We start from the raw sequence: 24582 nt of genomic DNA, 5'->3' as shown, positions 1-24582 counted from the left end.
TGAGGTCATCCTCCATTTAACGCTCGTTGAGAAAGCACAGGCATCTTGTAGTGTTTGTTGAATATATTTTGGAGGGTTAAGATTATTCCTGCCACTGTATCCACTGTGAGTGATTGTTTAAAAAGCAGATCAAAGCTTCAGTCTTCGGTTGGCAATTCTTTGAAAGGGAGCGTGCATTTTTGTTTAACTGTGTCGTAACTCCTAGTTTTAAGTGTGTGATGGTTTACCATCACTAGAACAATGCTCAAATTACTTATTCAGACAAAAACTGTAAAGTCTGTGTGACCTAATTATAGATGTCTAAATTGGCAGTCCTGTGTCCTGGTATTAAGTATTCCCTTACTCAGAAGAGCTGAGTACTTAGAAATCCCATTGCAGTCAACGGGAATTGCAGTAATAAGCACTTTGAAAGGCAGGCTCTCCTTGTTAAGCACTTAAACTTGATGGTTTATAGAGATACCTGGGACTTGAAAAGTGTTCGCCTAAATTAGTAACCTAGTTAACATCTCTGGAGCCAATTAACTGTTTGAAAAATAGTTGCAGATCATTGTGAAAACTTCATCTTCAATATTAAATGATTTTTAAATATGGTGGGTTTTTTTTTTTGCTTGGAACAGAGTAGAATTTGATCAAGTGTTTTAAGTGCTGCCGTATGGAAAAAATCTTGACGTCTCACACTGAAATCAGAGATTTCAGGTTTTGTTAAATCTACTGCGACTCGATTCTACTCACACTTCATATGTATGAGTAGCTTTGAAAATACGAGTGCTCCCACTGGACTTAATCAGATTATTTATGTGTGTGAAGTTACTCCGTTGCGTAAGTGTTTGCAGAATTGGGGCTTGTGTAAAGTTTCAGTTAACGACTTGGGTTTCTTTTTGTTCGGTTCTTAATAACTTCTTGAAAATTTCTGAACAGCCAATATTTACAGCACAAGCCGCTCTCTGCATTTTGTTTCAGGAGGGGAAAATCATTTCAGGTTAAATTCTGTTTCTGCAGAAGCTGGGGGGGGGGAGGAAGGGAAGTAAAGTAGAAGGGATTTGGGCTTTGTGTATGCTTGGTTGTTGGTACAATGGATTCATTCATAAAACCTTGCTAAGATGTATTCTGGTATTTTTTTTTCCCCTCTCATTGTAAAATGTAGGCGCAAGTTTTCCTGGGGAATAACAACACAAAAGCCTTAATTTAGAGCTGTAATTATGAAATGCTGACTTGACCATTCAGAGCAGGTAATGCTTTTACATGGAGTGAGGAGAGGGATGAGGCTTTTTGCTAATGCAGGCCACTTCAGGACATTATGATGCCTGTGCATCAGGTATTTGTATTCAGGCAGTGTACAACAGAACATGTAGAAACGGTATGACAGCATCTCTTAGAAAAGCATATTCATAAAATGGTCTTAAATAGATTCTGTAACACTGCCACACAGTATAGACAAACCACACGACTCAGAACATCCTAGATTTCCTCAGACAGTATAAAATGCTTCATTGCTATTAAATTTTAAACAGGATTCAGTATGTGTCCTTTTAAATAGATGTTCCAGGCAATACCTGGAAGTTTAATGGTTTCAGACACTTTTTTGGCTTGCTCTGCAGACAAAATGGGGCATTTTCAAAGCAGCAATTGAAAATGTACCTAACTGTCATGCAATAAAAGATGGACAAAAAAAATACTTCCTTCAAGAACGCACTCTGTAACAGCCGTTTACTCTGTGTGTGTGTGTGTGTGTATATATATAATATATATACAGTATAAATGTAATATATCCAATGTAAATATAATATATACAATATAAATATAATATATACAATATATAGTGTGTGTATATATATATAATCATGTACTGAGAAGGAACGAAAAGAAATTATATATATATATAATGTGTGTGTGTGTGTGTGTGTGTGTGTGTTTTCCTGGGTATTCATTCTTTGGTACATTGTACTACATTATCTGATTATTCCTTAGATTAAAAAAGAAAAAAGAAAAATCAGATGAGAAGACATGTAAAAACATAGCTCAAGTTTCCAAGGGAACTTCCAGAATTAGGTGCTTGATTCTCTTTGAGTGCTTTGGAAATTTCAGATTTCGCTTCTCTCTGTGTAACTGTTGTGCATCTGTGTAAGTGTATGAAATGTGCTGATTGTAAGCCTGGCAATATCTATTTCATGTCAAACGGGAAAAGAAAAGCAAGCTTTCGTTACTAGAAAAGCTCAAGTTGTGGTTGTTCTATTTTACTGGTCTTCTATGGTAAACTTGCATAATAGTCTGTGGAGCTGGAGTGGTGTTTATGTAAAAAGGTGAGGTTGGCTCAGAAACTGCAAGGAAAAGAGAGATGTCTTCATGTGGCTGGATGCAGGAATGAGCTGACCTCCCAAAGACATTTGATCTGGGGAACTCACTGTACCTAGATACTATCAGAGCCAAGCATTACAGACTAAGTAATTAAGAGGTTATGTCATATGCCTTATGGCGTAAGAGAGCTACAAAGAACAGTAAGTTAGAGAGACAACTTTTCAAACAAGGATGCTTCTGAATTACTTTGTGTCTTCTAAAGTTAGAGACATCGGTCTCATCTTGTCTGGCTGTTCTGATGTTGAACAATGACTGTTTTTAAGAAAAGTGGGTTGTTTTTTTTTTCTTTCCTATGAATTATTAGTTCAGATTTTGAGGAAGTGTCCTCACGATGGTGCACGCTCTGTTATCTTAGCACCAAATATGAACATTGTATGTCATAAAATGGCTTCCCCCCCCCCCCTCCCCAATGGCAGCGAAGTTCTAGTTCAGCCAAATACTGCAACGTAGTGCTTGCAATTTCTCTGAAACTCCACTAGATTACATGGCAGTGAACTGGGCGACCCAGCAGAGCTGGCGTTTTGATACCTTCACTCATAGGAATGTTTTGCTCACGAGACTTAGTTTGTGTTAGAAACAAACACTATATTATTGCAAAACGATCGCTTTGCGCTCTTAGCTCTGCAGTTTACATCTACTGTACTTCATTGAAGAGTAACTGTATTCGACCAGCAACTCAGCAGTTCCTTGCAGATCTGCTGCAGGTCTGAAATTTTGATGTGTGTTTTTCTCCTCCCCCTTCAATGGTGAATCCAGCAGCAGCAGGCAGATTCGTTGTATTTTGCATCTCCATTCATGGAAAAGCTGGATTCGGTGCTATCAAGCCAGTTTCCTGTTTAAATTGCAGTTTTTTGTTGCCCAGGACTGGAATTCAGATGAAGCAAGAACCAGCTATTTCTTTCTGACCTTGACACTTGTTTGCTTTTCTTGGCCAGCTGAAAAAAGTGTTATAACAAGCTTGATGCTCAGACTCTAGCAGAATAATTAAAACTTTATGCACAGTTTCCTATCAGCTATTGGTCGCGTCCTTCAGATAAACAACCCTGTGGAAAATAATTATAACCCTCTCAGGAAATCTGCCTGTGGGTGCTGGAATTGTTGGGTGAAGACCTCTACTCTGTTTTTGTGTGTGTGTTTGTATTTGATCATTGTGGAGAATCTCTCTGGAAAGGTTTTATTGTGCTGAGTGAATGAGACCAACTTTTGGCTTCGGTCTTTGTTCTTCCATGTTTTGTGAGGTACTTTAAATGAGGAGTGCCTTCAATGCCTGAACAGCTGCATTTCTTCCTTTAGGGCTTTCGCCAGTGGAGAACAATAACAATAACGTGGAGATAACTTGATTATGAAATGCGTAGATGTTGTTTCACTGATTTGAACAATGGACTGGAGACATGGGAATATGAACCAGCGAAGCAATAAACATTCTTCTAATAAGGGAACGTTTACAAATGAAGTGGCTTTTAATTTCTGCATTTCTGCACTGTGCTGAAGATGTGGTTTTATGCCTCGGATTTCAGTATGTTTATGTCACAAAGGTCTATGGCAGTAGTTTAAATATTTTGGGGTTGCAAAGGCCTTATAAGGAAATGTAAGATGATACAAACTGTTCTTTCACTTGTGCTTTCCGATTATTTAAGGCATACAGAAACATAGTTCACTTTGGGTTTGTGAAAGCCATTAATCTAATTGTACCAATAAGAAATGAGTCTTTTCGTGAAGTCACCCGCTGTGCAGTTAAAACTAAGCTGGAATATAAATGGATGTTTTTGCAATCCGGGGAGTTATAACGTAGTATCACATAGCCTAGCAACAGCTCAGTATCGGCATAACTCACTGCCGTAACGAGCTGTGAGCACATAGGTGTGGCAGGAAAGTGTATAAGCTATTGCAGGCAAATCCCCAAATTTGCATATGTTGTTTTCATTTACAATGCTAATAGAGATGACAAACATTATTAACTTACAGTAATTAAAGTGCATGTCTAACTTTATGACATCTCTGCAGTTTGTTCTACTCGGGATGGCAAGAAGCGTTATAAACTCTGAAAAAGCTGTAAAGAGAGGTTAATAGAAGCTACCGAATACAATTTGGGATTTAGATGTGGAAGCCCTTAATGGCATTACTGTTTCTCTTATTCAGAAATTTCCATATATTTCATGGTTTCTAAACCACTTTTTCAAGTATGCATGTACACGTAGATTCATGGTGAGGACAAATGCTTTAAAATGACTGTTCCAATGGACGTAGACAATAGATGGGTCCGATTCTTTTTAACGATTTAAAGTTGTTATTCAGTTAAATTAGACCTTGTGGCACTGATACACATCTGGTCATTACTTTCTTTTGGCAGGGTTTCCCTAGCAGTTTGCCTTCATTAACAGCTACCAAGTGACTCTTAGAAAATAATTAAAATTTTGTTTGATCATATTTCTAATATGATGGCTGTATTGTTGCCGGTAAGTGAAATCAAATGCTTGTTAGCCACAAAATCTCTGCAGATGAGTTTCAATGTATCAGACAGAGAAACTGTTGGTCTTTCAGCAAAAGCTCTGGAGGGAGGCTGTTTGTAAATACACTAATGGTGTCCTCTGTTTCTTCCTAGCAGTATACTATTCACTACAGAAACTGAATGGTGTTGACTACTGAAGGCCTTTAAAGTTTACATCTTATTGAATTACTTTGCAATCCCTGTGATCAGTTATGAATGTTTTTGTTGTTGTTGTTGTTGTTTTTTTTTCCCCTGAGTTTCTGTTCTTCCTCTTCGGCTAGGAGATACTTGGCTTGGTTTTGTTACTGGGGTTCATCTGACCGAGGCACAACTATTTGTGCCTTTTATGTAGTATGGTGGTGTCTAGCTGTTGGTGTTGCTGTGTGATGAGAAGCTGGAACACAGACATGCACCAGGTTGCATTGGGAGGAGATGTGTTTGCTTTTTAGAGCAATTTTTTTTAATCCAATGCCGTTCATCTTGCCAGCTTGGAAGTGGTGGTGTCAGCTTTTCTTTAGACCGTTGACCACTTGTGTGCTAGTAAAAAAGAGAGGATGGCGTCTGCTTCACCTTGGGTAGGGTGTGTTCCCACCAGAGATGCTCAGTATACTTCAGCACTTGCTGTTTTGCAACTCACTGTTAAAGATAAGGCCTGGCCTAAAATTCTGCGGTCGTATAAAAGCAACTTCTCCACCCTTAAACTGGAGATGGATGGGCTGTAAGAGCTGAGCAAAGGGAGGCCTACAGCCTTTACCTGTGCAGCAGCAGGTGGCTTAGTATTTTGCATTAGTAGTCATGAAAACTTCAGAGGGCCTGAACTGACTCAGAATGAAAGGTTGTGTTCTCCAGAATCCTTCAAGCATGCTTGGTGTCATATACTGGGGGAAAAAGCATGAGAAATGAGATGAGCCCTTTGGTGACCAGCCAAGGTTTCTGGTCCTGGTCCAAAGTCCTGGGTACTCTAACCACTTTTGACCAGTTTTCAGTTCTGTCACTTTGTAAGCTAGAGGTCATGTCTCCATCTTTTCCGTTTCTTAGCCCTGGATGGACTTTTCTTGTCTGAGGTTGTCCATTTGCCTTTCAGCATTATTTAAGTCAGCTGGTGGTGAAGCAGTAACCAAACAGAGAGCTTTTTTTACAATGTTACATGCCTTCTTTTCTAGCTGGTATACATGTAATGGTCTCAGTCTGAGCTTGAAAAGAAATCTTGCTCTGTACATGTGCGTGAGGAAGATAAGATAGCAGCCTGGCACTTCGAAACAAACGGTTGATGTCACCCTTCTTGTGCACACCTAAATGTGTGGTGTCTGCTGAAGCCAGTGCAGTAAGTCTGTGCTGACGCCTGGCTGACTCAGATTGGAGTTTTACACATAGCTTGCAAGAAAACTGGCCTTGAGTGTGCCTGAACCTCCTGTGAGCTGGTGATCCTTCTGCTGGGCCTGAGATGATTGGTCCTCGTGGAATAAAAGAGCTCTATAATGCTGCCAGAAAGGGGTTACTGGAGAAGATTTCTCTTGTGCAAGTGTACCATGCTGCTCCAGGGACACTGAATGTGACCCTGTGTGAGGCCTTCTTTAGGATTGTTTGAATGAGTAGATGGCTGCAGCTGGGAAACTGCCATGTGTTGGGGTTAGATGTGCAGTTACTTGGCTGCTGCTAGCAGCTGTTGAAGGAGTAAGGTGGTGTATTAGAGGATAAAGGCTCAGAGTAGCATCTACCATCAACGGTGCATCTCAGCAAGTTGGCCTTCTGACTTCTCTTTTACAGGATACCTAGTAATTTGAGTCAAAGCAACCCAATGACAAACCCACCAACTCTGTGGGGTTTATCTACTGCCTGAGAGAAGCCCTGTCTTCTGATGGTATTGTCACCACCTATTCTACATAAGTTCTGTTTTGTTTTTTTTTTTTTCTTGGTTATACTTACTAAATTAAGATGCTTTGAACACTATACTTGAATATTCCTCATTTTGTAAAATAGAGTCAATAGCACTAAGGAAAAATATTTATGAACTGAAATCTCAATTGCTCAGTACCTCAGTCAAGCACTTTTTTCCTCCTACCCTCAGAAAAGAATAGTTTTTCTGAGGCTTTATTATTATTATTATGGCACATGAATTCCATGAAGTAAGTGGAGTCTGCTTATGCTTTCTAATCTGACCTCCACTGAATGAGTATGTAGAAGGATTATTCTATCACCTGGCATTAGATGTTGGTAGGTAAGCTGCCATAGTTTTCTGAGGTGCGTTTTAAGGGTGGATTGGAGGGAGGCAGGGATACCACATCTGTACAATTCAGCTGTGTGTTTTGATTTTGTCAGTGGAGAAGATAAGCATCTTTTCCTAAAGCCTGTCTTTCTGTAGCCTGGATGTTAGCATCCCAAAACAGAAAGTAAATTCCTGTTCTTCTTGGCTGTTGGAAAAAGCTCAAGAATCAACAGAGTGTGTTGTAAAATCTCAAAAGGCAAATAAAAGAATTCACAGCTATATTATGTTTAAAAACCTCTCCAAAGTCTTTGGGTATCTTTTGATATTGAGTGCTTGACCCATGAAATTCAGTACTTTGAGTTGGCAGTACTATAATCGTGGTTTTTATTGTGCTTTATGTGCAAATTCTAAATTTACTTGGTTTTTTTGGATCGCATTTTCAAGTAACACCTTCTTGACTTTATTAATTGAATTAATCACCTGTGGTAAGTTCAGGAGATTCAGAGACACCTATCAGGGGAGAAGTATAATGGAATGGTGAATGATATTTAGCATTTAGTAGTAAGGTTGTGGTGTCATAAGGAGTTGTCCTACTTGATTATGAGCCTGATAAATGTATATATGTATATATTTATAAAATGAAAAAGGCTTAGGAATGGAGAATAGTTCATATTAGATACTGTATATGGTCAGAGGTATGGTACCTAGCAGTAACAATGTTTTCCATCAAGAATGTGTGAGGTGTTTTTTTTTTTTTACCATTAGTTCAGTTGTGAGACTGTGACTTCTTTATACAGCAAGTTTTTCTTGCAAGGAAATCTTCTCTTCATTTTAAAAGCAGTGACTTTGATCAAAGTTCCCATTACCTAAGGAAGTAAATACGGGTGTACTTATCTAAACCTGCTAAAATCCAAAATCCTCTGAAGTACTGGCAAACATTGGAGCTGACTATTGTAACCTTGCCAAAACTAGATTACACCTGCCTAAAAATGTGCTTTTAGTCAGACATCTTCTATTAGTTTTGTTTGGTATTCTTACTGAAATATGACCCTCTTCATTTCAGTGGAGATTGCTCCCTTCTTGTTTGTGCTGAAAATGAAGCATCTGTAGAGTGCTGAAGACATTATATAGTTATAAATGGTTTGTTCTGGTAGTAAGAAGTGCCAAGTAACTGTAGTGCAAGCAGTCATTTATGGACAGAGGAAATATAATGCTTTGCTGTTATATCACAATTATTTAGCACTCTCTAAGGTGTGCAAGTATATTGAGGAGGAATAGATGAGTAATAAATGGGTGATGTGCAGTAAAGTGAAAGTGATAAAAAGATATGTAGCAGAAAATATGAGGCTGGTCTTCACCTACGTGGCTGAGGCAAACTATGTTTGTGCGTTAGGAATAATATCCCCAAACATCCGTAATTAGTCAGTCATGCAGTAATCCATGCTTATTTGTTGCGTAACAGGTTTAAGGACTTATCAGTGTGGCTCAAATTCTACTCTCAGAGTTAAAGAGTCACAGTTATATCGTCCTTCTTGGGTGGAAAATCTACTTGTCTAAGTGTTGCCCTAAGAAGCAAGGAAGTACTTGCATTTGTGGAGTAGTAAAATGTGTAATATCAAGCAACAAGTACCTGCTGGAGTAGAATTGGTTTGGAAAGCTTTTAGGTCAGTCCCAGAATCATAAGAATGGCCTGGGTTGAAAAGGACCTCAAAGTTTCAACCCCCTGCTATGTGCAGGGTCACCAACCACCAGACCAGGCTGCCCAGAGCCACATCCAGCCTGGTCTTGAATGCTTCCAGGGATGGGACATCCACAACCTCCTTGGGCAACCTGTTCCAGTGCGTCTCCACCCTCTGTGTGAAAAACTTCCTCCTAATATCTAACCTAAATCTCCTGTCTCAATTTAAAACCATTCCCCCTTGTCCTATCACTATCCACCCATGTAAACAGCTGTTCCCTCCCCTGTTTATATCTTCCCTTCAAGTACTGGAAAGCTGCAATGAGGTCTTCCTTGAGCCTTCTCTTCTCCAAGCTAAACAAGCCCAGTTTCCTCAACCTTTCTTCATAGGAGAGGTTCTCCAGCCCACTGATCATCTTAGTGGCCCTCCTCTGGACCCGTTCCAAGTGCTCCATGTCCTTCCTGTACTGGGGACCCCTGGACGCAGTACTTCAGATGTGGTCTCACAAGAGCTGAGTAGAGGGGGACAATCACTTCCCTCTCCCTGCTGGACACCCCCTTTTTAATGGGGTATAGACATTAACAGCTGTAAGAATATCTTGCTAATATGAGACTCATCTCTAGGTTCCTTAGACCTTAATTTGGTGTCCAGGAGAGCCCGCTTTTTTTCCAATTACTTGTGAATTGAAGAAGTGGGGAGTAAACTGCTTCATTAGGTGGTACGTGGCACTTGAAATGCATTTGCTGTGAAGCTTCTTGCATGTAATTGTTACCCTATAAATGAGCGGATACCTGTGTTTCAGAAAGGGGATTATGTGAGAGGTTTGAGTTCCCGGGCAGAGCTGAGCAGTAGTGTTTTTCAGGTGCTTGTTGATTCTCATTGGGCTCTACACATCGGCTGAGGTGCCTGAGGAGAGCAGAGAAGCTTGATCAGGATGACTACGCAAGAAGGGCTGAGCCCAGTGACACTTCATTTATGCTCTGTTTTTTCAGTACCTCGTGGTAAATGGAGGCCCAGTAAGAGGTGAGGTCTGGGCAGGCAACAGAGGGTATTAGTTTAGTTTTGGGGGTCAGGGGAAAATATTTTTTTTGTTTTTCTTTTTTTAGTTTTGCTTATTGATATAAGAGGGACTGTGACTCTTTGAAAGGTGAAGCTTCGCTTTATAGTGATAATTTGTTCTTAGAAAATATTTGAAGTCAGAACATTTGGCACTGTATAAAAGTGTGTAAAAGATCTCCAGCCTCTGCCTTGAGGAACACACACACCACTTAGAGCATATGTAATAAGTATCATATGTATAATGCATTTGGGTAAATAAGCAACATGGTGATGGGTTTCATTTTTTAAAGTAATTTTGAACCATTTATGGAAAATATGTGTTTTTTTTTTTTGTTTTTTTTTTTTAAGGGTAAATGACAACAACAACAAAGAAAAACTGGTTCTAAATGCAGTGTTGAAATACAAGGTCATCTGTGGGAAATGGATACAAAAGATACATTACAGAACTTGAATCATTGCCCACACAAAAGAAAAGGGGATGGAACCGTGAAGACCCTAGGGGAGAAGAATGGCAATTGAACCTAACTCACAAGGTGTTTGACCTGGGTTGAAATAGCTGATGGGTGGCTCATACAGATAGAGGTTTGTGAAAGGGGGAAAAGAAGCACTCCTTAGCTTGTGCTGAAATGACCTTGTGAGTGGGGAGACAGTGAGCCAGGGCCAAAGCTGAGCAAGGGAGAGCCTAAATGTAAGGATTAGTCAAAAGGGGCCCAAACAGGTTTGCAAGAGAGGGAGGAGGAAGAGAATGTTCTTCTGGATGAAGCAGGGGCATTGAGGAGAAAGGAGAAAGCAAAGGCTGAAGAGTGATCTTAGAAAACTCAGGGGAGGAGGTGGGGAAAAGTGGCCTTTAAACTTTGTCAGTGGGATGGGCACGGCTTGGGAGAGAGGTGAGAAACATGGAGATGTATTCAGGTGATCCAGAAGGGATGTGACAGCCAGGCCAGGCAGCGGCCTGAGTGGGCAGCTGGGGCTGGGAGGCATGGCCGTGACAAAGGCAGGGAGGAGCCAGCTGGGAGCCAGCAATGAAGGAGGTCAGTGCCATATGAGCTGTGCGAATGAGATGCTGTGGGCATATGCTGTGATGGAAGCATGTGTGTGGCAATAACATCGGGCTGACTTCTTCCTTGTCACAGAGTGTACACGAGAGGAGGGTGGCTGTGGGGCTGTGTCACAGCCACGGCGCTTTGGAGGGATAAAGGCTAACTGTAATACCTAGCGATGCAAACAGATTTATGTTCTCCATGTGTCTCAAGGTGTGCGTGGTTTGTATTTGTTTTACACGTTGATAGATCTGCCTTGGAAGTTGTAGTGAGTGGAAAAATAAACAAACCAGCAGCCTGCGCAGCCAGGCCTTGCTTCCCTTCAGGCTTGTTTGCTTGCTCCGCTTCCAGGGGTTTATCTGTTTTCCATCTCCCTAATAGTTACTCAGCATTTGTGAGCTGAGGCTGTATGGGACTTAATAAATTGGGGATAGATTTTGGTCCTTTCCTTATTTCAGATCTTACAATGCCTGAGAAGGCTATCAATGAGCTTAGGGTTGTTTTTGGGGATGGATGTCCCTCTGGGCCCTTCTCTTTCATGGCATAGACTGCTCAGGGATGGGATGGGATCACCATCCATGCAGGTGTTCAAGGAACTTGTGGATATGGCACTGAGAGATGTGGTCATTGGGCATGGTGGGGATAGGACCGTGACTGGACTAGATGATCTTAGAGGTCTTTTCCAGGCTGGATGATTCTGTGACTCTCTGGTAGTGTGTACTACATCTGGGTGCATGTCTGTGGATTTTGGGGGAAATTGTGCTGTATGTGAGCGGCTGGCCCAACCATTTGAAGTCTTTTATTTCAAAGTATTTGATTAAATGGCAAGATAAGATAAGGAGAGGGAGTATCTGTATCTATTTATATAAGGAAAGTAGAGTATCCCTGAACAGAGTTATCAGGGTTGATCTTGTGATATTCACTACCTCCCAACTTACCTTTTAATGCTAAGAGCTGCAGAAAGCTCTAAAATAAATTTATCAAGGGGTGAATCAACATCTAACACGTTCTGGTCTTTAAAACTACTGGCGAACTTGGAAATTTGCAAGCCCTCCCTTAAACTACTAGCAGTCTTCTGGCTTACTACCAAGTACGAGGTAAGCTCATCATCACAAACTGTGCATTAAGTTGTCTTCAGGGGCACTGTGGACATTAGTGAAGAGAAAGTGAAAAGGAAAATATTTCTAAGGTGCTGGATATCTGCAGATTTGCCTTCTGTGCTGCTCTTGTCTGTGTTGTGGTTGGTGTTGTTGAGCCAGAGCTGCCTGCGGTTTCAGTAATATAGAGGGTCTCAGCTTTGCTGGTCTGGGATCCCTGATGTACAGCGTCTGTGTGTTGGAGTGGGCATAGTGTGTGTGCCCAGAAATGTTGCAGAGAATGGAAAAGCTGTAATTGAATGTCTTAATTACCTGCTTAAGTTCTTAAATGGTTAAGAAAGCTTCCTAAAATAGAGCTAGTCCATTCTGTTTAGTGTTTTGCAGAAGCTTACAGGAAAATACTACCTCCAAAAAAAGTAACCTAACGAATGAGTTTTTGGTGTTGCGTGCTTTGTGAGCTTGGTGTTGCTTTTCAGTGCTAAACCCTGCTACCTCAGAATGTAATGTTTAACAGAATGCTTTTATGGCTTACTACATATAACGATCCCTCCTTGTATTTCAGGGCACAGTTTCTCTCCTTCCCCTGCACTCCCCTCCCTTCCCCTTTCACTCTTATTTTTGTGCATGCGTTTTGATGTTGTTGGGTATTTTTGTAGCTCTCTTGAAAAGGGGACTTTGAAAGGTGATAAGGAAGTCAGCCCAAAACCCTGTTCCAGCATTTTACAATACTTTTATAATCTGGGGGAAAAAGTGAGCAAATAACTTGCTGGTGTTAGTTCAGAAATCTTTTTTTATTGCACTAAGGCTTTAATAGTTAGTCTAACAACAGAGCTGCAATTCTGGATCTGTTAACAGGTTAACGCTTGGCAACGCTTATATTTATAAGGTAATGATTTTACTGTAGCAATTTGAGCAGCAGGATATATTAGGTATAAGAAGAAACAATTTATTACCTTGAATTTCTTAATTCTCCACACAGCTTATTTCATAGCAATGTACCGTAGAAACAATCGTTACCTCCCATTGACCCACTGAACACCTAGCTGTAGCTAGTAAATTTGCTCTGTATTAAACACACAGCTTATTGCATTCAGGTTCTGTTCTGCATAAGCCATTCCAATGCAGCATGCAGGTACTACAGCAGTGATGCTAAACCCTCCTTGGTGTAATTGTGTGTTGTGACAGCAAGAATCTGGGCACTCTGTACAGTGTTCTTAATGTAACTTTTTCTGGGAATACACCATTCAAAATGTTTATTTTTAGTCACACACATGTTGTTCTTGTGTTCAAGACTTGATGCACGCAGCACAAAGATATTCCCGTTTTAGCTAATGGTATGGCTTCCCATTTGAGATAAATTAATCTCATGGCTCTGCGTGCATTCACAGCAGCTGGGGACGTGGTTTGTTTGGAGCTTGAATTGATGGGGCAGATGTAAGAGGGAGAAAGGAGATGTATGTGTGAGTTGCACTAGCATTTTATGCCAGCTGATGATCCAATTCCCATTCTTTTGCAGAAAATATAAATACATTAAAAGTAAATATTTTCTCGTCATGATGCTGAGAATAAAAACAGGTACTTCCCCCCTTCCCCCCCCCCCCCCCCATCATTTTAAGATTAAAAACTGAGCAGAATGTAGTGAAGCACACTGGCAGGAAAATGCCCTGCCCACCCAGTTTGCAGTCAGCCCCCATGCCGCAGATTTAAAATGGCCATGTTGCAACTCCCTGCAAATTGGTTTGCAGTAGAAACCCTAACAAGATCATTAAATATAAAAGCCCTGTTGGATGCTGGGAAAGTACTGTGCTGCACATACATGTGTGTATCTCCATGGACGTGCATGAATGGGCAGCATCAATGCCATCGATTTGAATAAGGAGGTAATGTACAGTATGAGGTGACTTTGCTTGTATTTGGAAGTGACTTGTGTTTATTGTGGCATGGCCGGAATGGTGAATGTTTCCTCAGTTATTATTTGATAGCACTTGAATATTTTAAAGACACAAAACTAACTCATTTGTGTAGGTGTGGCCAAATAAGGGAACATTATTGTTAAAATGAAGTAAAATGGGGTTGTGCATGGTGTTTTGTTTTGTTTTGTTTTTTTGATTTATTTATTTTTTAACTTAAAATGAGGCTCATACTCAGAATTAGTAATGTACAGCTTGTCAAAGTAAGAGCTTTTGACTTCCTAACATATATCATTAATGACCCTAGGAAAAAAAAAATCACATCTGCACTAGTTCAGTTCTTGGCTTTTCTAGGGCTGATCAATAATCACATTGTGTATTCATTCCCTCCAGCCCCCCACCCTGCAAGGTCAACTTTAACTACTAGTCTTTATATTTCAGAAGAAGGACGTGGACTCCTTTATGCATTAATAATATTGGTCTCAGTGTTTCCTTTGGATCTAATTTACTGTTACTCCATCAGAAATGAGTAACTTGTTTTTCATTGTTTTTCTTTCTTTTAACACTTTTATCATTTTTCTTGAGAGCTTTTCACTGCTACCCTAGGGTGCAGCGTTGAGCGATCTAAGTAGAAATTTGACTGAGAATGCTGAAGTTGGCTACAGTTTTGCTATTTAAATGGATCGACTCATTATTGTATTGTTGAATGTGAACGTGACAATGGGAGAACAACAATTCCAGGGCTTCTTGTCTGGATGGCAACACAGCTGGTGCTACGAGGTCTGTCCGAATGTGACTGGTCAAGCATAACAAGTTAGTTCTAATTAGAAGTTCTTATTTACATTGCGTTAGAAAATAGTTTGCTGGTAGGCGTTTGAATGAAGTTGGTTCATTTTCTTCTCCTTGCCTTGCGAGATTAATGTTGTTTTTTTGTTTTGTCCCGCAGCCGGAATAAGTAGTCTTGGAAGAATCTTGCCTTTAAAATAAGCTTTTTATTTTGGACTGTAACGTAGTGGTCTTTCACGACTGCTTTAAAATAAAGGGTTATTGTGGGCGGTTGTGTCAGTGTTACATATCACCACTAGATTGAGTCTTGTGATGGTGGCATTTTGTGATTTCTGCGTTGTTGTTTTCATTCCATGGAAGTACGAGTGATACTGGATCCCTTTTATTCATTTCTTCATATTAGAGTGGAAATGTAGTTTGTTCATAATGGATTATTGATTGGTCTGAGAACAGCAGAAGCCCCAAGGCCTTGTCATCAATGGTACTTACTTTCCCAATAGTGAATGCATCACTTCATGCAGCTATTTGCAACCCTGGTCTGTAGGATATAAGCCTGTAATTGTTAATCTTGCACAGCGCCGTTTTTAGGGAGAGGAACTCTTCATTGTCATTATAGGATTTTCCCCCTCAATTTGTTCAAAGAATGGTCTCTTTGTTTTGTGAGCAAGATAAAGCTTGTCCTGGATGTTAATGATATATTTTAATTCATTGCTCATAATACTACAGTGTAACCAATAGAGCGCACTGCTTTGTCTCCAGAAGACAAACACGCACAGTGCACTAAAACACAAAATATGTACTGAGTGGGTGACAGCTCCGTGTTTCTCGACAAACCCCGGAGCAGAGCAGGGCAAACTCCCCCCCTCCACACTCCTGCATTGCTGCTTTAGGAACCACTAAAAACTGGGTTGCGCTGTCCCTATTGTCCTGCTGGCTTGGTTTTGAGAGAGGTCACCTCGCTGCAGCTGCCTACCTCGAGCTTTATCAACAGCAGTGATTTTTTATCTTTATTCCAGCGTCTTCCTCCCCACCTCCCCTGGCAAAGGGTGCAACATCACTTTGGAAAGACCCGACTCTGCTTTTGTAGCCCTGGCTGCTGGGTTGGAGCCTGCTGCAGGATGCCATTAGCTCATGGAGGGAGGAAGACACAAAACCTTCCGATGTAGTCAGAGGAGCTCAAAATAAGGTTTCAGTGTTTGAAAGGCAAACTTCCCAGATGGGAGCAGCTTCCCCAGCTTCAGGGGATGGCTGGTTTAAAATGATTAAACAAGTATTGCAAAATGCTGCTTAAGGATTGGGTTTTCTAAAACGTAGCTGGAATAAACTTAAGCTAATAGAAATTCTGTGTTTTTTCCAGGAGCTTTTGCTTTTTCCTTTCCAGTCATCGTGTCAATTTTGGCAGGCTTAAACAAACTTTTCAAACAGGCTTGTTGTTAAGATTCATTCGTAATAATTGAATACATTTAAAAATTAGGCAGTTGTCTTCCATAACTGGCCCTGGATTTGCTGATAGCTTTTCACTGGATTAGTTTGGATTACTCTCAGAAAATCAATTCAGAGCTACGTTGCCTTTACCTAACAGCAACTTTAGTCCCTAGGTCAGAGCATATGAGGATTTCCTGTAAATTCAAGGGTGGGCTTTACTGTTTAAAGATACATTTGGTCTTCTACCATGCAGTAGAGTATGACTTTGGGGCAGTCTGAGTCTTCGCAAGCCTGAAGTGATCAGCAATCCGGGCTGCACTTCTTCAAAAGATACAACTTCATTACATTCAACTATAGATGTCTGCATGCAATGTCCAATCTCTGCATCATGTAAAAGAAGTTCAGTGAGATTTTTTTTTTGTTCCTAAGATCACAACTCACAGTGTTGTTTGTTTTTTTTTCTTTTAAGTCACTGCTGCTTTTGGCAGAGGGGCACAATGGAGCAATTGCGGTGTGTATTTAAACCTCTCTGAGATTAGGAGAGCGGTATTTCTACAGTGTGTTTATCTTTCAGATGGGACTTCAAATACTGACACCCAAACTGAAAACATTTGGTTTTAAAATATACGTGTTGCTTTGAGAAAAGATGTGAGAGGCTTCCTAAGGTGTGTCGTCTTGTTTATTACCTGTTAACGAATCTACTCCTCTGCTGCAGGAAAACAAAGGATTTACAGTTTTCTGTATGTTGGAACAGGGTTAATTTTCTCCTCTTTTTTTTTTTTTTACTGTCTACACTGCTTAAGTTATTTGTATCTAAGTATGTGACAGATGAATTTGCAATTTTTCAATGAGCTATCGCTCTTTACATTCTATTATTTTTTTTCCCAAGTTTCTCACCTTGTTTATTTTCTATGTATTTCTTTCCTTCATTATTTTCCAAGTGGCACAAAAAGGCCTTGAGAGGGCTGTGTGGCCAGCTGCGGGGACTAAGCATGTCTCGTCTTCTTTCAGAACATGCAGGTGGCATAAAAAGTAGAGTATCAGGTATTGCAGAGTGCTCCTGTTTTATTTAAAGCATTGTTCCTTGCCCTTTTACCCGTGCCTCACTTTACAACTCATTTTAGCTGTGAGGACAATGGAGACATGAGCGCAATCGAGCCATGTCTATCTCCTGTGGTGTTGTCAGTGCCCAGTGCTCTACTGAGTAATCATAGAATGTTTTGGGTTGGAAGAAACCTCACAGATCAGCTAGTTCCAACCCCCTGCCACAGACAAGGTTGCAGACTGCTAGATCAGGCTGCCCAGGGCCCCATCCAACCTGGCATTGGGAGCCTCCAGGGATGGCGCACCCTCAGCTTCTCTGGGCAGCTGTGACAGCGCCTCACTGCCCTCTCTGTGAAAAACTTCCCTTACATCTAATCAAAATCTCCTTTCCTTTAGTTTAAAACTATTCCCCTTTGTCCTATCAAACCATTCCCCCTGTTCTAGCAAAGCTATGGGTGATGCTGAAGCTCCAAGCCCCCTGTGGTGACAGCAGGTTGGCTCTGGCAAAATGCATTTTCTCTCAAGCCAAAAAATCTTTCCAAGCTCAATATTAGAGCCTATTAGATGTTCTGGTGCCTAAATGTTTGAAATAGAGTCCACTTACTTTTAACTCCAGCTTCAGCCTTTGCTAATAGGAGTATCCCTGCCTTGGCGGCCTGGGAGGAATCTACAGACTGGATGTAACTCTGCTGTGAACTGTGTTTGACAATTGCGGAGCCTGAATTTAGACCAAAGAGACGAAAGGATTCTGGTTACCACCTGAATTACGTAGATGTGATGCCTTGGAGTAGCTGGTCAGATACCATGTGCATTTGAAACATATTATTTTGGAACACTTTCAAATTCATAATTAGGTCAAAATATTTTTATTGTTGCAGTCAGACAGAAAAAAATACCCAACACAACACTGTGGCAGAATTTTACTTGCTGTAAAGGTGTAAACAGTACGATTTGGTTTTCTACTCAACACCTTCCATCTCTTGTGCCATTTCTGATGTTGAAATTATTGTCTGATAATTCATGTGGAAGTTACTGAGCGTAAATTGGTAGAATTCTTGGTGTTACTCTCCTTGTTTTGTAGGTTTGGTCTCGTGAATGGAAGCATTTTTCAAAGTTGTTTTTATTTTGCATTTGCTGCTTCTCTCCTTTCTAATGAACACTAGCTTTGTTGTTCTGCAAAGAGCCCCTCGAAGAGAATTATGTATAAGAGGCACTTAGAGGATGCGAAGTGGGAGTTGAAAGCTGCTCCTGTGTATCTTTGTCAGTCCGTTTACTACAGCCTAAAGCAGACCTGCATGTACTGTATAAAGACTCAGATTTGGTGAATGCCCATCCTCCCCTTGGAATTTCTGTTGGTGGGAGATGAGACCTGAAATTCTCCAAGTTTTAAATGTATACTAATACAAACAATGCAAAACCAGGAACGCTCATTTCAACTTACGCTATAAATTGCAGCGCGCAGGTCAAGCTGAAGTATTAAAGCAGAACTGACTGCCTTGCAATATTTTGATGAAGATAATATACTTCCATTAATTATTTTAAGTTAATAAAATCATTTGGCAATCTTTAAACTCTAGCTTATTTTTCCCCCTCAGGCCTAATTGAATATAGGGCTTGGGGCAGCTTCTCTGAGTGACTGTATCTCTCTTATAAGTAATGCTTTCTTCATATCCTCATTTTCGTAACTAAGCTTCATTAATGAAAATGCTATGAATAATTTAAATGAAATATGTCATGGCTAAGCATAGGAAAGCTGTGGTCGAGTAAACAAAGGGACTCTGATGCTTTGGATTTATACGTGCTTTAATTGCTGCTTGCAGCATTCTTGTCTGACTAAGTTTGACTCTTAAAACTCTTTTGAATTTTCAGACAAGAAACACTATAGAAAGTTGAATTAAAATGAGACCTAAATTTAAAAAAAAAAAAAAAAAAGAAAAAGAAAAGAAAAAAAGAAAAGGTTGCTTGTCTAAAAGCTTACTATTAAGCAGTGTTCTTGCTGGTGTAAAGTGCAGAAAACGTGGAATGTAGAAGGCATCTAAAATACCCAGAACAGTCTGTCCCCAAGGCTTACTAGTTGGTTGGTTGTTTTTTTTTTCCCCTCTCTCTACAGAACATTTCAGAAGCTGCTGCAGCTTATTCAAGTATACTGTAGTGTGAAAGGCAAAAAGTATTACTTTGCTGTTTCTTCTTACCGTTTAATGAGTTTTAGGTCAAGTCTTTGGTTATGAGACAATCTGGGTTGCTACTTGGCAGTCTTGCATTATGAGTCACATAAATGAAAATATTACTCTGTGTTGTTTCATCCCTCAGTATGCAGTGGAAGCCATGTTTTTATTTGTGATTTTGCACGTTTCTACCATCTGATACAGCAAAAACTCCCAGTGGTTGCCATCCTTTATATACTCAGAGTTTGCTGTCAGGCTGTTCCTTTGCTTGTTCTTAAATTTCAGAGATTATTTCAGATATTTGTTTGCATGCTTCCTGCTTATATGGACTTCTGAATTTGTGATCTGGTATGATTTGCACTCCCCGCCCCCAGGCTAATATGTTACTTCCAAACTAGTCGTAATATAAAAATGCTTTGTTCAAGAAATGAAATTGCATTTGTGGTACATCTGTTTTAGATATTATTATCAGCTGTCTGTGAAAAAAGGTGGCTTGAGTAGATGCTGTTGATAGCTCGTAACGTGCTGCACAGACACGAGATGCAGAAAATTAAACCCAGAAATGAATGGTTTTGTAGCAAATAAGAGGACTAAATTAACTTAAACATAATGAAGTTATGCTATACTGTGTAATTGAGGTGAGCGTTGCATCAACTTTACCTTGCTTTTTGTTAAGCTTGTGCTGGTGATGTGATTTGACTGTATTTACTCATTCATGTACTGAAGAGGTTCAAAGGTGAATACAGTGAGAAACCTTTGTGACTTTAGATCTGTAGCTCTTTGTTTTTTGAGTCATAGATCTTAAATGATGGATGCATGAGTACATAGCCTTGTTTTTGTTAGTTACATTTTAAGATGCTGATGTTTTCTTAACTCAATAATAGTTTGATGCTGTTCATTACAGAACGTCGTATCCTTTGATCCAGTCATGTGGTGTCTGTAGTTCTTAATGAGGATAGGAAAGGGAGAAGATTTTTGTTATACAGTTGTAAGTGAAAAAGAAGTGATGTATTAAAATCTAACCATAATTTTTTTTGCTATATGAAAGCAGGAGGGATGCTGGTGCATTGCATATTGCATTGCTGAGGCAGATAATGACCATCGCATTTAACTGTGTCAAAACACAAAAGCTTTTTGACTTTATTAATCTGGTTTGTTAATCGAAGTTGCTTCTTCCTCTGTTTGTTTGTTTATGGTTAAGGCTCTTTGTCATTGAGGTGGTTGCTCTTGTGGTTTCCTGCATGTCTTGCTGACATAAATCACCCACTTTTAAGATGAGTTGATACCTAAGCATGTTATCAGTTCACTTTGTCAGACTGAAACTAAATATTATGTTTGGAGTTTTCTTCCTTATTGCCCATCAGAAAATAACTATTAGTTACCTGGAATGCTTCGTCAGGCTCTGCATTCTCGTTTTCTCTTTAATCAATGTACTGAATGTGCTCAGTTACTGCGCCTGCTCTGTATGTGCCACATCATGCACATCAGAACTGTCTGAGATGCAAAGTAAAGCAGTTTCCAGCTGGAATATGATATTTGCTAAAGTCTCTAGGAAAGCCTTTTATCTTTGGCAAGTGAGTATTTTACATGAAACTACTCATGATGGTAAAGCCACAGATTTAAAGTGTAATAACCCCCTCAAGAAATGTTTTCCTCATGTAAGGTGCGTTGTTTAGCCACTTCTGCTTGGTTTTAAAACAAGAAGTATATTTAAAGTTTGCATTTGTGTGAGACAACGTGACGTAAGTTTACAGAAATTTAATTCTTTTTTCATAGTTTCTTCTTTTTAGATTTTATTAATGGTGCTTTGAATGCTGACCATTGAAGTCTAGAATATCAGAGAAGCTGCTGCTTTTTGGTGCAATAAATTGTAGCACAGTATGCTTTTGAGTGCGGCGCAAGTGTCAGAATCTGTTGAAGTCAAAATAGTAATAAGTTGAAATACACTTAGGAATCTGCTTACATGATCTTTGTAAGTTTATGTGCTTTTCTTCTTGTTCCAGGTGATCTCTGCCATCCGCTAACAGAACACGCAGAAATAAGTCGGCGCTTTGAGCAGCTGCAAGGAGAAATGTTACTCCAAGAATGAAGCAATAAAACATCTCTGCAGAACCGTATGATTGAGAACACGGTTCAACCCTCCTCTGCTGCCAGACATGCTTTAATCCTCCTGCCCCACTCACCCACTGCTGCAGTAATACAGATGGATCGTAGCAGAGAGGCAGAAATGGCATTACGGAGATCCTCCAGCCCAGGCAAGCTGAGCAAGAATGACATGGATGCTGACAAGACCATGTGCCACAGCTGCTGCATCTGTGGTAAAAGTTTCCCTTTTCAGAGCTCCTTATCGCAGCACATGAGGAAGCACACAGGTGAGAAGCCCTACAAATGCCCTTACTGCGATCACAGAGCTTCCCAAAAGGGCAACCTGAAGATCCACATCCGTAGCCACAGGACAGGCACTTTAAGTCAGGGACATGAGGTGGAGATGGGAGAGGCGCAGTTGGGTGAGATGGGAGTGTCGGAGGGCCTTGGCGGCTGCACCAGCCCCACCAAAAGCACGTCTGCCTGCAACAAGATCTTGAATGGTAGTGCTCAGTTAGACAGCAGCAAGATCTTGTTGAGAAGCAGCAAAAAGGATGCCACAGAGGCGACGCCTGCTGAGGAGGATGGCAAGCTGTCTGCTTACCCGTGCACCTTTTGCAAAAGCAAATTTGAAAGGAAGAAGGACCTGGAGCAGCACCTGCACCAGATCCACAAACCGTTCAAGTGCAGACTGTGTAGCTTCATGACCCTGAGGGAGGAGTCATTGTTAAGCCACGTGGAGAAGGACCATGTTACTGCTCAGGTCCCAAATGGGGAGGCCTACACTGAGAACTGCAAGAGTGAGCTGAGTGCTGGTGAGTTTCCTTGTGAAGTCTGTGGCCAGGCCTTCAGTCAGACCTGGTTCCTGAAAGCTCACATGAAAAAGCATAGGGGCTCATTTGATCATGGCTGCCACATTTGTGGCAGAAGATTCAAAGAGCCCTGGTTTCTCAAAAACCACATGAAGTCACATGGCCCGAGATCTGGGAGCAAAAACAAACTGAAAAATGAGCTGGAGCTCATAGCCACTATCAATGATGTGATACAGGAAGAGACGATTGTGACTGGCCTGTCCCTGTATGAAGTCTGCACCAAGTGTGGAAATCTGTTTACAAATATGGAAAGCCTAAAAGCTCATAATGCTGTGCACTACCGGGCTCAGCGGGGCAGCACTGGGGATAAAACCGAGGGCTTAATGGATGGGAGCCTGAGCCCCTCAGTAACAAAGCAGTTTTTCTTGCAGTGTCTCAGTCTAAGACCATCTGTAGGGATGGATAGAGTTACAAGAGGACAGCCTGGAAAAAGAGTAGCTGAGCTGGATCCAGTCAGTAGCTACCAAGCTTGGCAGCTGGCCACCAAAGGAAAAGTAGCAGAGCCCTCCGAGTATGTGAAGTATTTGGGGTGGGACGAGGCCCTGGCAGATGCGGATGTGACTTACGACAAAGATAAGAGGGAATACATCCTCGTCAACCAGGAGAAGCGCAAGCGGGAGCAGGATTCGCCCAGCTCCTCCAGCAACCCTAAGAAGAAGAGCTGTCCCAGCGGGCGCCTGGAGAAGGCCAGCAGTGTCCTGCCAGGGGAGAGCTGCCCACCTGCCCAGGGTGCTGTGGACTACCGTCCCTCCTCACGGCAGGGCAGGCGGGCCACCCAGAACAAGTCCACCGAGTGCTTTGAGTGCGGCAAGATCTTCCGCACCTACCACCAAATGGTGCTGCACTCACGGGTGCACCGCAAGGAGCGGAGGAGCTGCCGCGAAGGTGGGACGGCTGCCCAGCCTGACCGCTATGGCTCCAGCAGCGAAGAAGGGGACTTGGGTTCCGTCAGTGGACCCAGCACACCTGACTCCGCATCTGCTCTGGAGGACTCAGCCACCTCTGGCCTGGGAGAAGAGGGGGCTGAGGAGAGCTCGGAGGAGGGAGTAGCCGACCCCTCACTAGGTAAGATGTCTGCTGGCTGGGCCATGCAGTGAGCAAGGCATGTGGGCTGGAGATGCAGGTTGGATGGACTCCTCTGCCCAACATGCATTGCTCTGTGTGGCAGTTTCATTGATGCTGTTGTGATAGATGGGAGGTCAGAGGATGTCTTCAGAAGGTGCAGGTAAATTTGTGTTTCAGTGGGGAACTATCTCAGTGACCTGCAGCAAATTACCTCCGCTGTTACATCATGCTGCCCTCCCCAACTCAATAAATGTGTAGCTAGGGTACCTAGGGACATGATTTAGTGGGCAATATTGGTGGTAGGTGGACAGTTGGACTAGATGTCTTTGAGGTTTTTTCCACCTATATGATTCAGTGACATCTCAGGGGCTGTTTTTCCCCAGTTAATGGGCATCCCCAATCCTTCCTTCAGCAAGCTCATTCAGAAAGGGTGCAGCTTGTGTGTTGTTGCTTCTAAGCACATCAACTCATTAATAGCCAGCATGAAAGGTGTTTCTCTCCTCTCCTTTCTGCTTTGCTTCTCAAACTTGTGTTTATAACTCCAAGGGCTATAATTAATCTCTCCGGGTTAAAGCGGTCCTTTGAGCCCAACACTACTAAATGGAACAATTATACTCCAAATAACAGCAAAGTAAATATTTAAAAGAACACTATTAACCACTTTTTTTGTGTGTGTGTATATATATATATATATATATACACACAGAAATATATATACAAACATATATGAAGAACAAAGTTATCTGTAAATTAAACTGATTTTCAAGACTATCTCTGAAATATAATCTGCACCATTGTAGAATAATGTGGATTTATTTTACTAGCTGTGTTCTTTAGGATTTCATGTACTGTAGTGTTTCTCCAGTGGCTGCAAACCCCATAGTGACCCCAAAGCAATGCTCGCCAGTACTGTGCATTAATAACTGCATTTTTTGTACAGTTGTAAAGCAGTCTGGGATACTGTGTCATGAAGCTTCTTTCATGAGATATTGGGGGGGGGGGTTAGGGCAGCTAACATTGGGGCCACCACTGTTTGACAGTGTGGCTTTCAAAGTGTTGAAGGGAAAGAGGGAACCAAAAGACTGAAACTGTTGGGCAGGAGGGTGTATGAAACCCATCCATTTGTCTTTAATAATGACAGGAAGGGTCCTCAGCTTGATTTCAACTTGAGTCAAGTCCCCTGCGGACAGTTTGGGTTCACAGGATGACAGAAATTTAAATTAAACCAAGAACCCCCACCCTTTTTAATGCTTTCTTATTCATCTCACAACTCCAAGAAGTCCTAATGACAGATTAACTCAAGTAT

At 41.2% G+C, this 24582-nt stretch overlaps 1 protein-coding gene across 2 annotated transcripts in view; it reads left to right on the top strand.

Moving 5' to 3' along the window:
- The window catches only part of ZNF516 (zinc finger protein 516), a 101549-nt gene that overhangs the window by 20356 nt on the left and 56611 nt on the right, over positions 1 to 24582 (top strand). For both annotated transcript variants that reach the window (XM_072330313.1, XM_072330314.1), the window contains exon 2: positions 21258 to 23276. In XM_072330313.1, the coding sequence (XP_072186414.1) occupies positions 21371 to 23276 (1906 nt within the window). In that variant the 5' untranslated portion in view covers positions 21258 to 21370. The remainder of the gene's footprint in view (positions 1 to 21257; positions 23277 to 24582) is intronic.

Source organism: Excalfactoria chinensis, chromosome 2 (genome assembly GCF_039878825.1).
Source record: "Excalfactoria chinensis isolate bCotChi1 chromosome 2, bCotChi1.hap2, whole genome shotgun sequence".
In the NCBI taxonomy this organism is placed as follows: Eukaryota; Metazoa; Chordata; class Aves; order Galliformes; family Phasianidae; genus Excalfactoria; species Excalfactoria chinensis.
The sequence above is the reverse complement of the archived record's forward strand: the minus strand, read 5'-3'. Positions and strand labels throughout refer to the sequence as shown.